This window comes from Mytilus edulis, chromosome 14 (assembly GCF_963676685.1).
Source record: "Mytilus edulis chromosome 14, xbMytEdul2.2, whole genome shotgun sequence".
In the NCBI taxonomy this organism is placed as follows: domain Eukaryota; kingdom Metazoa; phylum Mollusca; class Bivalvia; order Mytilida; family Mytilidae; genus Mytilus; species Mytilus edulis.
The window spans coordinates 63,707,229-63,722,950 of record NC_092357.1 but is presented as its reverse complement, the minus strand read 5'-3'; the positions used below and the strand labels follow the sequence as shown (position 1 = coordinate 63,722,950).

The 15,722-nt window shown below is 33.7% G+C and overlaps 1 protein-coding gene across 1 annotated transcript; it reads right to left on the bottom strand.

Annotated features, from left to right (window-relative positions):
* Nucleotides 1-1,941: 1,941 nt before the first annotated feature.
* Nucleotides 1,942-14,381, bottom strand: LOC139502717 (uncharacterized). Its single transcript, XM_071292279.1, has 8 exons — nt 14,281-14,381; nt 11,935-12,210; nt 11,037-11,529; nt 10,306-10,421; nt 7,720-8,937; nt 5,975-6,446; nt 5,591-5,646; nt 1,942-4,830 (listed from the first exon to the last, which is right to left on the bottom strand). Exons 2-7 carry the CDS (start codon nt 11,986-11,988, stop codon nt 5,600-5,602), a joined length of 2,400 nt encoding a protein of 799 aa, XP_071148380.1. The 5' UTR covers nt 11,989-12,210; nt 14,281-14,381; the 3' UTR covers nt 1,942-4,830; nt 5,591-5,599.
* Between the last annotated feature and the right edge of the window lie 1,341 nt (nt 14,382-15,722).

Here is a 15,722-nt window from a genome sequence, read left to right as displayed (position 1 = left end):
ATCTCAAAATTTCAGGGCAGATAGATCTTGACCTGATTAACAATTTAACCCCATGTCAGATTTGCTCTAAATGCTTTGGTTTTTGAGTTATAAGCCAAAAACTGCATTTTACCCCTATGTTCTATTTTTAGCCATGGCGGCCATCTTGGTTGATTGGCTGGGTCACCGGACACAATTTTTAAACTAGATACCCTAATATTGATTGTGGCCAAGTTTGGAAAAAATTGGCCCAGTAGTTTCAGAGGAGAAGATTTTTGTAAAAGCTAACGACGGACGACGACGACGGACGACGGACGACGGACGACGGACGACGGACGACGGACGACGGACGCCGGACGCCAAGTGATGAGAAAAGCTCACTTGGCCCTTTGTGCCAGGTGAGCTAAAAAAGAAGATGTGGTATGATTGCCAGTGAGACAACTATCCACAAAAGACCAAAATGACACAAACATTAACAATTTTAGGTCACCTTACGGCCTTCAACAATGAACAAAGCCCATACCGCAAAGACACACTATACGATACAAATGTATCAACTGAAATAGCTTAAATCAACCAAAAGACAAATATCTGGGTCGTTTGGTCTCATGTGGGGAGTTTTCTCATTGGCAATCACACCACCAGTATAAACAAAAACAAGTGAACATACGATGAACCAATATATTTGATATTTGACACAATAGCGATGCCGCCAGTCTGTCTCAACTACCAGTCATAGAACGATATAAAGAGTTTCGTGTTCTCAACATATAGTACATATTTAAAAAAAAACTGCCACTCGAAACTTTGATAACATATCTTTTTTCGCGTAACCACTCTCAAACCATGTTCACATTGTTGCTCTAAGCAGACACGGTACGATATCACGACAATCTATACACATGTGCTTGTTTTCGAGTTAAGAACTATTTCACATTAAGTGACGAGGGTCATGTATATTTAAATAAGATTTAGAATGGAAATGAGGAATGTGCCAAAGAGACAACAACCCGACAAAGAGCAGACAACAGCAGAAGGTCACCAACAGGTTTCCGATGCAACCAACGAGAAAGAAAGGTCAAGCGTTTTGCTCTTTTGGAATCAGCAAAGATAAATAACAATTAAACAATGAATTGTGGTATGGGCTTTGCTCATTGTTGAAGGCCGTACGGTGATCTATAGTTAGTTGTTAATGTCTGTGTCATTTTGGTCTTTTGTAGATAGTTGTCTCATTGGCAATCATACCACATCTTCTTTTTTATATTCACTAAATATATATGCGCCTGTCCCAAGTCAGGAACTTGTAATTCAGTGGTTGTCTGTTTACATGTATGTGTTACCTTTTTGTGTTTTGTATTTTTTTTTGTACATAAATAAGGCCGTTAGTATTCTGGTTTTAATTGTTTACATTGTCATTTCGGGCCCTTTTATAGCTGACTATGCTGTGTGGGCTTTGCTTATTGTTGATAAGGACCTAGGAGACTGTATTGTTCAAACAGGCCCTAAACGGCCCATCCACAGAGGCATGACAGCCGTTCTTTTAACGAATAGAAAGAGAGAACGAGAGAGAGAGAGAGAGAGAGTTGTGTTCGTCATACTCGACACATAGTTGTTATTTATCTATGATTCTAAAAGAGCAAAACGCTTGACCTTTCTTTTACGAGAGTTGCACAACCTGATAGGAAATGTCGACAATTTTATAAATATTCGAAATGGAAATATTTCCGGTTTTTTTTTTATCTTACTATTCCAATTTTGCACGTTCAGATAGGAACGAACGAGTAGGTTCAGTAAGACCCTTTCGCAGCCAACAATATAGCTGTTTTACAAACTTGTTAAAATGTAAACTTTTAGCTATTTATTGGAAAGTACTTATAATGTAGCTAATCAAATTACATTGTATATACACACCAAAAACAAAACAATCTACATGACAAAGCTACTTCACACATTTGATAAACACACTTTGAGAATTGATACATTTAATGAACAAAGTATATCTATATTATAGTAATTGCGTGGATTATAATCTTTGAATTAATAAAAAAAAATGCATAAAATTGTTAGTGTGAAGACAATCCTGTTTGAAAACATGAATTAAAGTAACGAGTAAGCTACGTGACACACTGTCTACATTTTGAAAAATAATCATTCAAACAATGACACATCTACATGTACAAATGTACTTGGTCTACGTAAAGTACTGACGCGGCTTTTTGGCAATCTGTCTACATACGCTAGATAAGAACTTATATTAATGACAAAGCTACTGGACCTACTATTCACATAACAAATATATATATTTTACACTTAAAAGTAATAAAAATGCTTCACACGTACACTGTCTTCATACATGAGGGACAATCTTTGCAAAAATGAAACAGCTATATTTGACAGTCACGCACATTGTTCATACGTGGTATGAAGGCCAGATGAAGGAGTTTTTTCGCTTCAATGAAGACCTATCGGTGACCTTCTGTTATAATTGTCTGTTCTCTGGTTGGGTTGTGGTCTCTTTGACACATTCCCCATTCTCATTCTCAATTTTACTAAACAATTTGATATAGTGACAAAGTCATCGTTCACACTGTCTACATACAAGGATTAAATACCTAAAATAATGACTAAAGCTACATGACTAATTGTCTTCACACATGTATTAAATCCTTTAACACAAGCCTTGGTCATACTTTACCGGATAGCTCGAACGGACGCCTAACGAATAACTTTGTTTCAATCCGTTCATATCCGTTAAACGTCCGTACGTTTTATATGTTGACGTCCGTTCTGTCCGGTGGAAAACTTTGAGCTTGTTCAAAACTTTGAACAGACGTCCAACGAATAAAATGTCCGTTGAACGTCCGTTATGCGTCCGTTTTGTACGGTAATCGTCCGTTTCGTTTCCGTTTTGTATCCGTTACGTGTCCATTATACATCCGTTGGAGATCTGGAAGATAAATTCACCAACGGAATTCTACCGAACGTTTAACGGATGTTGAATGGATGAGAAACGGACGCATACCAGACGTATAACGGATAAAACGGATGATGAACGGATCTGAAACAGATACATGCCAATTGAAAATTTCGCGTCAGAAATGCCAATTATTGGTATGTCAGATTTCTTAAGTTTTGTAAATTCTTATTATTCATAATCGATCTTAGAGTATATGAACGTCTTCACAATCAATCAGCTCTTATTCAGGCCAGACACTGCCCCTTGGCGGAATTTTGAAGACCAAACTAAAGTCAGTTACACAGAATCATTTTAAATATTTATGCGATTTACATGTATTATTATTGTCGCCTTTAATTTTTTCGTATATCTTGTTCATCCATTTTATCCGGTACACTTCCGTTAGGTGTCCGTTTTATGTGGTACTCGTCCGTTGGATGTACGTTCGACACCCGTTCTGTATGGTACGTTTCCGTTTCTCGTACGTTGCATATCCGTTGTGTGTCCGTTATGCATCCGTTACGCGTCCGTTTTTTTCGGTCAGTACATCAACGGACTCCCAACGGATAACAGTTTATTCAACGGACACATTTTATTTTCATCCGTTAGGCGTCCGTTAGGCGTCCGTTCGTGTTATCCGGTAAGGTGTGACCGAGGCTTTCACACAGCTACATAGCACACTGTCTACATACATTGATTGTAATATTTAAAGAATGGAACAAGCTATCCGACACGTTTTCCACATACACAGATACATGAAAAGGAAACTTTCAAAGCATATACACGTATACTGACCGCACTGTCAATAAACATGAATAATTAATATACCAGCAATTTCAAAAAATACGTGACAGACTGTCTATATATACATACATTGATTATAAGCTTTTTAATTATAACAAAACTTCTCAACACACTATCTATTTACATGGAATTATTTGTATTTTATACTATCCGTCACGAAAAATTGGCACAATTTTTTTGTCGATTTTTTTCTAATATTAGCTGCATTCACTCAGGATGTGTTTTTCCATTAGCGGAAGAAAAATCCATTCCAGTAATGTCCTACCTTTTATGTGTTTGCACTGCATAATCCTAACCCTCACATTTTTCAAAATTATTTATATTATTTACATTGTAAAACCGTCATATTGGTTTCTATGAGGATCCATCATTAACATATCATTCGTTACTCTCCGGTAATATCCTGGTCAATTATGTGATACAACTTACCGCTTTTTTCGATTTTTTTAAAACAATACAGATGATGAAAAGTTCCGAAAGACCCGAGGAAATAGACAACACGTGGAACTCCACATCAACACGTCCGGTAATAACAATGTCGGAGTTCAACGTAGAAAATAATCTTGGATTATGTGAAGGTCCGGATTATACAGTGCAAACACAATAAAAGGTAGGACAGCAGCTGATTTTGAGAAGACATTTGGTTCCGATAATTGCAATACGTTTTGTTTAATGAATGCGGTTGTTACTTTATTTTTTTTCGACCAAAACATGAAAAACATGGTAACAATTTTACGTGACGGCGACTCCACATTGTTATTATTGCAGACACTGGTTCTAATCATGATGCATGCTTGTCCAGTGGCGTATCAAATGAATGTTCAGAACGTACATGTTCATGATATATGCTTTGTAGTACACGTTGGACTTGACTTTTCCCCCCAAAACAGTCCACATAATCATTTCATTCAAACCAGTCTTTGCTTTTACTTCTTTCGTGCTTTGGGGTGGGATAGGTGACAACAAATTCCAATTGACAAGTGCATGGTTTGACTCTCTTCTGGAGCAAATTTTTAAACCCTTTCATCCAAGGTGACCTCTTAACACACATCACCAGTATTGTATAAATAATGCTGCCGTGATTTGACCTTCTCCACAAAGAATATAAAAAAATAAATTTTTAATACAAGAAAATCGTTGAAAATGACATGTGTCTATTTAGATAATTTTTTGTAAGGGATCGAAATCAGTTTTTTATGGGGTTCGGGTTGTTGAGCCCCCTATTTGTGACATTTTTTCACGCATCGCTGTCAATATTATAAAATTTGATGCGACCAATGTATATGTGAGAGGTTTAGTGCTAGAATACTAGTTTCAATTCACCATTTTCTACCTTTAAAAATGCCTATACCGATTCAGGAATATGACAGTTGTTGTCCATTCGTTTGATGTGTTTTCTCATATGATATTGCCATTTTATTAGGGACTTTTCATTTTGAATTTTCCTTGAATTTTAGTATTTTTGTGATTTTTCCTTTTTACAAACTTGTTTTTTTCTATTTTCTTTATATTAAACTTTCTGGGTAAATGTACATCAAAATAAGATCAAATTAGGCGAATCTGGCACTTCGAGAAAGGATGTTTTTTTTTTCATCTTCCAGTGTACGAACTAGTGAGGTTCTGTATGCAGTTGGTTACGCAAAATAGGCATTGTCCACTAGTACTTATTGAAGAATGTTTTCCAACATATTTAATCTTTACATATTTGAGTAAAAAGCATGACATGTAACAAATTGTACATTACAATACATTATTGCAAATTTACAAAGAAAATACTTATAAATAAATTGGAAACATTACTGAACGTACTGAGTCGTCTATGCGTATGTACACTTGATAATGATGGCTTACCTTGTACGCTTAAACAGGGTTTCGAGTACATCGCCTGGATGGTTTTAGAACTTTCACTAAAATTGAAATACAAAGGTTGCTCAAAATCTATGGAAACAACGGGACCTCTAACTTCAATTTTACGTAATTCTTCAATAATTCCAGTATAAAGAAAAAAAATCATTTGCTTCTATCTTTAACAAAAAGAATAAAAATGTTAAACTTGAAAAGGAAGTACTTCATATTTTGATAATTAAATATTTGAGTTTAATTCTAGAACAGACGAAGTTGAATGGTTCATGTGTAAAATAATTTGATTGTAAATATAAATGAGGTTCTTTGAGTACCATTTTATTTTTACAAACCCCAAAGCTTTGATATGTTTTAGTTATAAACTTGAAGTACCTTTAGATTCTTTTGTTTGGAAATTTTTAAAATCTCGTTTTCTTCCAAGGTAGTGGTTGAGCCGGATGAGCCTATCCTCGTAAAACATTGCAGGTGTCAGTCGAGCGTCAAACCTTTTCGCAAGGGCATTCAACTTTTTCCATCTGTCGGTGAATTCGAAGATTGACATTTCGAAGTGCGATGTATGTTGCAGCCTATTTCTGTTCAGCCGTATTCTTTCAATATCATCTCCAACATTTACGGCAACTCGCTCACATGGCCAATTATCTCCACCCCATCTTCCACGTGACGGAAGACATAATCCTTGACGTCGTAATTCGGCATACAGATAAGTTATGTCACATTCATTTCTGGGTTTGGTGATTGGACATGCGCTTGCATTAGCAAGATCATATAGTATGTCTGTCAGCACTTCCACTGATGCCTTGCTGACACGTATGAAGTTCTGTTCTTCTTCTGAAACGGTTTCATCCTTGAAAAAAACCCATTATATTGATAAGACAAAAAAATATCACATTCTTAAATCGTCTGTTTAAATATGTATTTACTCCTCAATGGCTTTCAAAGTTCGCAGTTATCTTAGGAGAGTGATTCGGATGCATCGAGTTTTAAAAAAAATATTTGTAGGCGTACTGTTTCTATGCTTCATTTCATAACAATATCATATAAAACAATAATCTAAGATGAAGACTAAACCCAGATGTGACAGAAGTATGATGCAGGTACTTAACGTTATTCGCACATCCGTATAAAGTAAAACTACTGAAAACAATGAGCATATAGAGGTATTCAAACACATGTGCATTTCTGAAAGTGCTGTTTGGAACCCCCTATTACGTGGCACTGTGTTTATACATCCCGTCATTGTTCTATAATTTTTTTTTGTACTTTTATCTTGAATATTTGCTTATTTGGTTTGTGTATATATACTTTTGTGGTGTTTCTATGTTAATACAACGTGGCTCTTTACTTATACATCCCGGCATTGTGTTAATGTGACAGGATAACTGTTTGTTTACATATTTGTTTTTTAAAGTGATTAAGGTAAAAAAAAAACAATGTTGACTGCTGTACACCTAATTTTGACATTTGTACATATTATGTTTCGTTTGTTTTGTTCACAGGTTTAATCCCATCATTTTCTACTTAAGAAAATACCTCTACCAAATCAGGAAAATGATAGTTGTTGGCCATTCGTTTGAAGTGTTTGAACTTTTGATTTTGCCATTTGATTATAGACTTCCGTTTTGAATTTTCCTCTGAGTTTGGTATTAATGTGATTTTACTCCTTGTTACTCTGACATAGTTTATAAGGCACAGAACTCGATAGCAGACTTATATCTAAAAAAAAAACTGTCTGAAGCATTTCTTATATGTAATATAAATGATGAAGGACAGAAACGTATTCAAAGAATTATATCAAATGTTTTGTTTCATTATACTAGCTTCGATCATCACTGAATATTCATTCATGTCTAAATAGGAGACTGGAGAAAAGCTTTTAGTACATCTACATGTATTCCATACATCTCCGAAAACTAAAAGCGACCGGAAGTGTGTAAAAAAAGGTAAGACCTTTTTGAATGTGGTTGTTAATGAATGCATGTAAATTTCAAACATTGTGAGAAATGTTGACAATATCGACACCGTCTATTGTTCATTTCTGTAGATTTATTTGTAGAATATAGCATTCAGTATTTGCTTTGGAATGCAAGGAATAATACATTAAAGTTTAAGATAATTACCACTGTTACATTCAGCATCCAATATTGCTTGAATAACAGACACTCGTGTATAATGTTATGTTCTTTACACCAATATTCTCTAACTGGTCTAAGGCTTTCTAGGTTTATTCCTCCTTTGTTACTGACCAAGGAGCCTTCTGGGCATTTTATCTTTATTTCGACAGCTTTCATAACATCATATTTTCTTTGAATAACAAACATATCATCCTCAAGGAGGCATCGGATCATCCTTCCAGTATTTTCCATTCCAATTTCCCATATCCATATTTGAGCTTGAATGCTGTTTTTGTGAGAACAGAGAAGTACTTTTTCGCACCCTGTATCGTCAATATCAAATAGTGCCACATCTCTGTATAATTCACCAACATAGCCAGATGGATTGTCGGAATCACTAGTTAGTTTGAACCGGCGAAGGAAATATACTACCACATGACAAAAAAACATGGACGGGAGAAAATCATATTCAAAGCAAAGGATTGCAGACTTTGTAAAATTTATAAATTTGTTACTTAATATTTGCCATCCAGATGTACGAACCATGCACGGAACGAGATAGTTAAAATCATTGTTATACATGTCATATTCCTGGTCTAAAATATCTGCACACACTAAAATGTCATATTTCTCCATCACGTTTAAAATATGTTCTTTGAACTCAGACAGGGAAGACTCTGTTTCTTTAAATAGATGTTCTATCAATTTTTTTTGTAAGAAACCAGTCTGTTCGTACTGTTCCCAATCAACATGCAAACTTGGTGCTTTAAAGCATTTTGCGCCAACAACGCAACGCAAAGCATTCGCAAACCACTGTGGACATATTATCACACTTTCACCTATATCTTCAAAAAATATAATATTACCTATATCATGATGTAATACCAAGAATGCAATGAGCTCCTTCTTAGTTGATAGAGGAGACGGAAGAGATGAATTGATCCCCCAAAGGTCATTGACAGTCACCACTGTTTTCCCCTTTAATCGCAAATCCTCTATTTTATTTCCTAAAGGTATCCACTTTACTGGCACCTTTACACCCCAGTGTTCCTGTTGCTTTGCAATTGCGAATATATATTGACGTAATTTTTCAATTTCGGCTTCAGATGATTGTGTGTTCGATATAGCAAAAAAGTTTCGGAAATGATGCCTCCGTCTATCTGATCCCAATGACTTAAGTAACGCTTCTTGGTAATCATCTATATAATCTTGTGCATTGCTGAGCTGGATTAGAAAAAACAAAATATTATCTAAAAGAAAAATGATGTGTAAATGCATTTCATTTCTGTGGTTACGAATTGCCTAGATTTAGAAAACATTGTATTCTCGAGCATAGTTGATTTCGATGATTTGTCAAATCTGCATTGAAGAATTTATAAAATGTGTACTTCAAGACCGATTGGTAGCCTTCCACTATTATTTATTTTATTATTGCAAAAAATCGTGATGCTACATAATTTTCAAAATAAAATACTTGGATTTTAAGTTTTCATTGATCTAGATGCATACCATTAATTGTATAAAGCATTTTTTTAAATTGAATAAAATCTTTTAATTTTACATTGTTCACGAACTTTTATAACTGAATGCATATACACAGCTATTTTTGTAATTTACAGTATACATGATCCCTTGTGTATATATATAGGAAGATGTAGTGTAAGTGCCAATGAGACAACTCTCCATCCAACTAACTATTCAATAAAGTAAACCATTAAATGGATTAATACTTCTTTTCAATACCGTATCTCAATTACATGGGGTAATTCGTCTTTTTTGGAGTAGCAAGTTTGTTGTCATTGCTGTATCAACACTAACACGGATTTGAGCGAAGTCAGTTGCATTTTTCAAATGGTAACATACTCGTCATTCATCTCATAGACAGATTATAGACAGCTCTTTTGTTTACAATATAAAAATGTCATATTCTTTATTGTGCCTCCTTGTCAATTAATTATTGATTAAAAACCAGACTTCAAAAATACCCACTACATTCACATAGTTTTTTACATGATTTATATAAAAGTTTCAGGTATAAAGCTATTTCTTTTCTGCGTTTTACCTTAAAAGGTGAAGTAAATGTTAGTTGCATTTATTATTTGCGATGTACTATTTTATCAAATAGATCGAATAAAAAAGGAAACCAGCTGTGTCTATATTTAAAACAAAAAATGTTGATCCTTTTTTACATTATGATCCGGAAAAACGTAAAATAAAATTAACAAGCTCAAAGTTGAATTCAAAACGGGGGAATTACGTGACTAAATCAAAGGTCAACAAGTGAAAATCAACAACCATACACTTGACTTTGACTCGTGAATTGTCATAAGAAAACCGTGGGTTTAACTTCCTTTTAAGGTAAATCGTTATATCAAAGGAAGGTTTGTTCTGGAAATAATACAGCACAGTTTATTCAGAACATTCTAACATATCTAACTCGTTTACACTGCATAGTAAATCGAATATAATCAAAGTACTCCGTGTTGTTTCGTACTTCATTCAGATTATCTTTTTTTTATTTTTATTTTTAGCTTTTTCCTTTCTTAGTGAATTCAAATTCTGCTAAAACTATGACCAATGCATGATAATTACCTGTATTGTATCGGTGTGTGTAGCAACTGGAATGATTGGTGGATTTAAAAAGGTATCTTGATTTCTCGATATATCTCCGTAACAATGAACGGTATTTGTCCAATAGTGGACGTAATCTGCAAAAAAAAATTAAAACCTTGAAGGATGACCAGGTTTAATCCACCGTTTTCTACATTTGAAAATGCCTGTACCAAGTCAGGAAAATGACATTTCTTTTCCGTTCGTTTTTGGTGCGTTTTGTTATTTGATTTTGCCATGTGATTATGGACTATCCGAATTGATTTCCCCCTAGTTCAGTATTTTTGTGATTTTACTTTTTTGTCAAAACTAATAGGGTTTTGGCATCTTCGAGAAATTTCATAAGTGTCATTTCCCCCCTTGTGTTTCCATTATTCTATTACAGCTGCTCTATTAGGTTCTACTAGAAACATTTCCAACATACATGTTTTAAGACCAAGAGTGAATTTAAGATGTGATGTAAATTAATATATTTTTCTGTTTACAATTTTTAACTCATGTGACACCAGAAAAACATGATATATTCATAAAGATGATAAAATAAGAAGCTCTGTACAGATGTGCAGAAAGCACAATAGGCTCAGACCTTGTTTCCTGAATAGTTTAACTGCTGAAAGGCATTAATTCCCTTGTCTTCATGTATGATATTTTACATGTTATATCATTGAATTAAAGACAACTATTATAACTTAAAGATAAAATGTACAAATTACCATTTACATCTGTTAAAATCTGTTCTTTTTTTCTGTGTGGGTTGCGCTCATACAATACCGTTTCCAGTGATCTCTCTGGATTTAATCCCTTCGAAATGTTGCACACTAATAAGACGATGCAATTCTTGGACAGAAACAGTTGGTGGGTGGGATAATACTCTTGTTGACCGGCGAAGTCCCAGACTGAAATAATTGCGGTCTTTCCGTAGTCAAAACTGTTCTCTACAGATAGATTTTGTAAACTTTCTTTCCATGCTTCATTTTTGACTCGTTCATTTTCAGATTCTACAAAAGTCCTCATTGATCTTTCAAAATTTCTGATTTTGTACATTACTTTTTTTTCTTTTTCCACCTTCTCTTTTGTTATTTCGTTTCTCAGTTGTTCACATTCCTTCATTTCGGTAAATTTTCGCAAAAGAAAGGCATTGCCATTTGTTGAAAACAAATCTTCAATAAAAAAAAAATTTGAAAGAGACATGATATAATGAAAGATCTAAACACACAATTTTGTTTTCATTCAGGTATACTTGTACTAACATTGATGTTAATTTATGTATTTTTGAGTGGTACAGTTACTTCAAACATTGCCTAGGTTTCAAATGATTCCTCGGTGAGAGTGTTGGTATTAAGAACACGTTTCAAACCGTGCATACCCTAGACGTTTTATCGCATAGAATGTTTGGATCAAAAAATCGATCAATAACGCTTCCGATTATTTGTCCGTTAAGAAGACAAATATGGTTTGGCAGAATTGATTTTTTATACATAAAAGGTTTAAAAAAAACGAAATACATTTTAAACATTGTGTTAAAGGGTTTGTAATAGTTGTTTTTGTTGAAATGACTGCAGTATTCGTAAGTATAGTAGGGTGCAATCCCCTTTTATAAATGTAAAGTACCATTTCGAAACTCCCACTTTCCATTGTGTAAAGATATGCCACATTTGTCGACATTTATTTCAATTCCATTTGTGCTCTTTACTTGCGATATGCTTTCTTGTAGTAATCTTCGGACTAAAGTGGTCTTTCCAACACCTTCCTGTCCCAGGATGACAAGTTTTATGTAATATAACTCCTCCGATTTGGTTTCTACTAGTCTTTTATACAGCTGTATGCCTTTTCTGCACTCACTAAAAAACTTTTGTGGAGGCTGCATATTTACCTTTCTAGCAAAAGCTAATGTAACAAAAACATAGATACAGTTCCTTTATTTGATCTTTTTTGTAAAGTGTGAAAAGTATGAACAGTATTACATAGTTTTACATGTACATGTATAAGATTATTGTCAGTTTGTTTTAAATTTATGAGTTTGACTGTCCCTTTGGTATCTTTCGTCCCATTTTTATTAATACTAAGCAGTTCAAAACCCTTGGGGAGAGTATTTTAAAGCATACAACACAAACCTGTTTTGATTTATTTCCGTAAAGGGACATTAACAGTAAAATTTTAAGTTCATCCATTTGACTCATATATGTATTCTAATATTCGCCTCGTTATATGCTAAAAGTTATATAAAACATATACAAAGTCTAAAGTAAACAATACTAGTAATCGATGCTAGAACTCGAAAATATATGTCAGCATTTCGTGTGTATTTTAGTCTGTACACCATCTACTTAACCATCGATATGACATCTGAAAACTGCCGACAGTCATTTAACTCAATGTAAACATATTTGTTTGCACCTGTCCTATGTCAGGAATCTAATGTTCAGTAGTTGTCGATTGTTTATGTGGTTAATACGTGTTTCACGGTTCATGTTTTTTGTTTTAAAGATTAGACCGATGTTTTCCCGGATTTTACACTAGTATTTGTTTACTCTTTTTAACTTGCTGTTCGGTGTAAGCCTATGCTCCGCGTTGGAGACCGTACTTTGACTTATAATGAAAATCAAATTGAGAATGGAAATGGGGAATGTGTCATAGAGACAACAACCCGACCAAATAAAAAACAACAGCAGAGGGTCACCAACAGGTCTTCAACAACTGTTTTAAATGTATGAGTTTGACTGTCCCTTTGGTATCTTTCGTCCCATTTTTATTAATACTAAGCAGTTCAAAACCCTTGGGGAGAGTATTTTAAAGCATACAACACAAACCTGTTTTGATTTATTTCCGTAAAGGGACATTTAACAGTAAAATTTTAAGTTCATCCATTTGACTCATATATGTATTCTAATATTCGCCTCGTTATATGCTAAAAGTTATATAAAACATATACAAAGTCTAAAGTAAACAATACTAGTAATCGATGCTAGAACTCGAAAATATATATCAGCATTTCGTGTGTATTTTAGTCTGTACACCATCTACTTAACCATCGATATGACATATGAAAACTGCCGACAGTCATTTAACTCAATGTAAACATATTTGTTTGCACCTGTCCTACGTCAGGAATCTAATGTTCAGTAGTTGTCGATTGTTTATGTGGTTAATAAGTGTTTCTCGGTTCATGTTTTTTGTTTTATAGATTATTTTATAAATTGTGACTTGGATGGAGAATGGTCTTATTGACACCCATACCACATGTTTCTCATGCAATTGGACCTTTCTATGACTATTTGATTTTATTTTATATGTTTTTAAAACACAATTTATTTATGTTAATGGTCGTTTTTACCTGTATAAAAATGAGTTTTTGTAAATTGAATTAATGAACCAAATGGTTTATCCTTGTTTTCCTTTCAATATTGACACTATTTTCTTTTTGATAGCTGAACACGCCTAGTGCAAGGGTGACCCAGCTCAAGCTAAGGATCAATTTAAGTTCACATGCATACAGATTTGATTAAGCCGAATTAGTCACTTGCAAGTGTGTAATTCATTAGCATTGTTTGTTTGTTCATTTCAACAAAACTGAACCAAACTGGCTAATAAAAGCGAAATATTGTTTCACTATTACCATTCTATTGATGATTAAAAACATTTTTTTTTTCTATAACCCATAGATTATGCTTCTTTAATGACAATTAATTTGTTTGTTTTGTTAGCATGTTAAGAATTATCAATCATGATTTTCTTGACAGTTGATAAGAAATGTATATATATCAGAAAAACATGTGGTATGATTACTAAGGAGACAACTCGCCACAAGAGACCAAATTACACAGAAATTGACAACTAAAGGTCACTGTTCGGTACCTGACATTGTGCAAATTTACAATGTAATAAACAAAAGGAATAGGTGTGGATTACGTGATAACACAATAATACGGGGAAAAATAAGACTATGGCAACATGTACCTATTTGTTCATTAAGATCCTTTAATCTCCTGTGTTCAACCTCAATGTCCTCGTCAGTAAAATCTGAAATTAAATATACTTTAGCCGAAATTTATTCGAGAAATTATTCTAAAATTAAAAACAGCTATTTCTAATGTTAATATCGGCTCCCCATTATAATCATGCAAGTAAACTTGATTATTAATCTTACATGCCTACGCTGAGTCCTATATCTTTGAATTGGTAATCGCTGTAATATATATTGTTGATTCATATCTACTCAAAAAAGCTATTTTGAAAATAAGACACATTTTTTGTTTTTGTTGAATTATTTACTACATTTGTAGTTACTTATCATGCTGACGGACATTTCGAGACGGCAACTATAAGATGACAAAAAACGAAAAAAAAACATATTGTTCCGTGGAAATCCTTTTTCGCTACTGCAACTGCTTCTGTCAGTGGTAAATATAACTTCGAAAGCCAAGTTAAATGTTTTACAAATTTACAGATTATTTCTTTAATAATGTATTTTAGTCATGCTATTTCTGGTTAAAACAGCTTATATCCTAGCAGTGTCAACATATATAAATATTTCAAATAGATACACTAACGGTATAATATATCACACACGACTACACCGTTATATTGAATGTAACACCTTCTTAAGTTCATTGTATACAATGCTAAATACATAACACAACTTGATTCAAAAATATATGGATTTGGTCATCAAGAAGCGTTTGCTAATGTTTCGTAAAATTATTGAGGAATAGGCCAAAACTATGAATACAAAACATAGTTATTCCACAACATGTGCTAGTTATTAGTTCTTAAAAAGACATTATCAATTCCGTGACTTTCTTGTTATCTTTATAATGTAAGAGTAAGAGCTCATTATTTGAAGCCTCTATGAATTACAATGTCGGTGAACTAAACAAAAAGTGAAATACCTGTTTCTGTTAGAATCTTCAAAATTTGTTGATATGTCGTTTCTTCATAATGTTTCGTTATAGTTATTGGAGAAAATAATTTAAAATAGCTGGAATACTCGGCAGGTATAGGTATATCTGCTACAACTATGAGCTTGAATTTTCGGTTTACATGTTTGATTTGTTTGCCTACTGCAATTATGAATTTTGCCCAATAACTATCGAAGAAGGAATCGTGATATATTATGATTAATGATCTTGATATACGCATATTGCTTTCTATCTGATTAACTATGAGGTCTCCAACCAACGCATCTCTGGGTTCGTAGTAGCACCTGTATCCGTTGCTCTCAAATTTGTCAATGAATGGTAACACAATCGTTGGACTTATAAAGTGACACCCCTCTACGTAAGCATCGTAGGTATACATCAATGGGCGTAAATACTGACACAAACAGTCTAAAACAAATGAAAAAATGCATTTCAAACTTAAAGATGCTGCATATGCTAATTTTTATTAACTGATATATT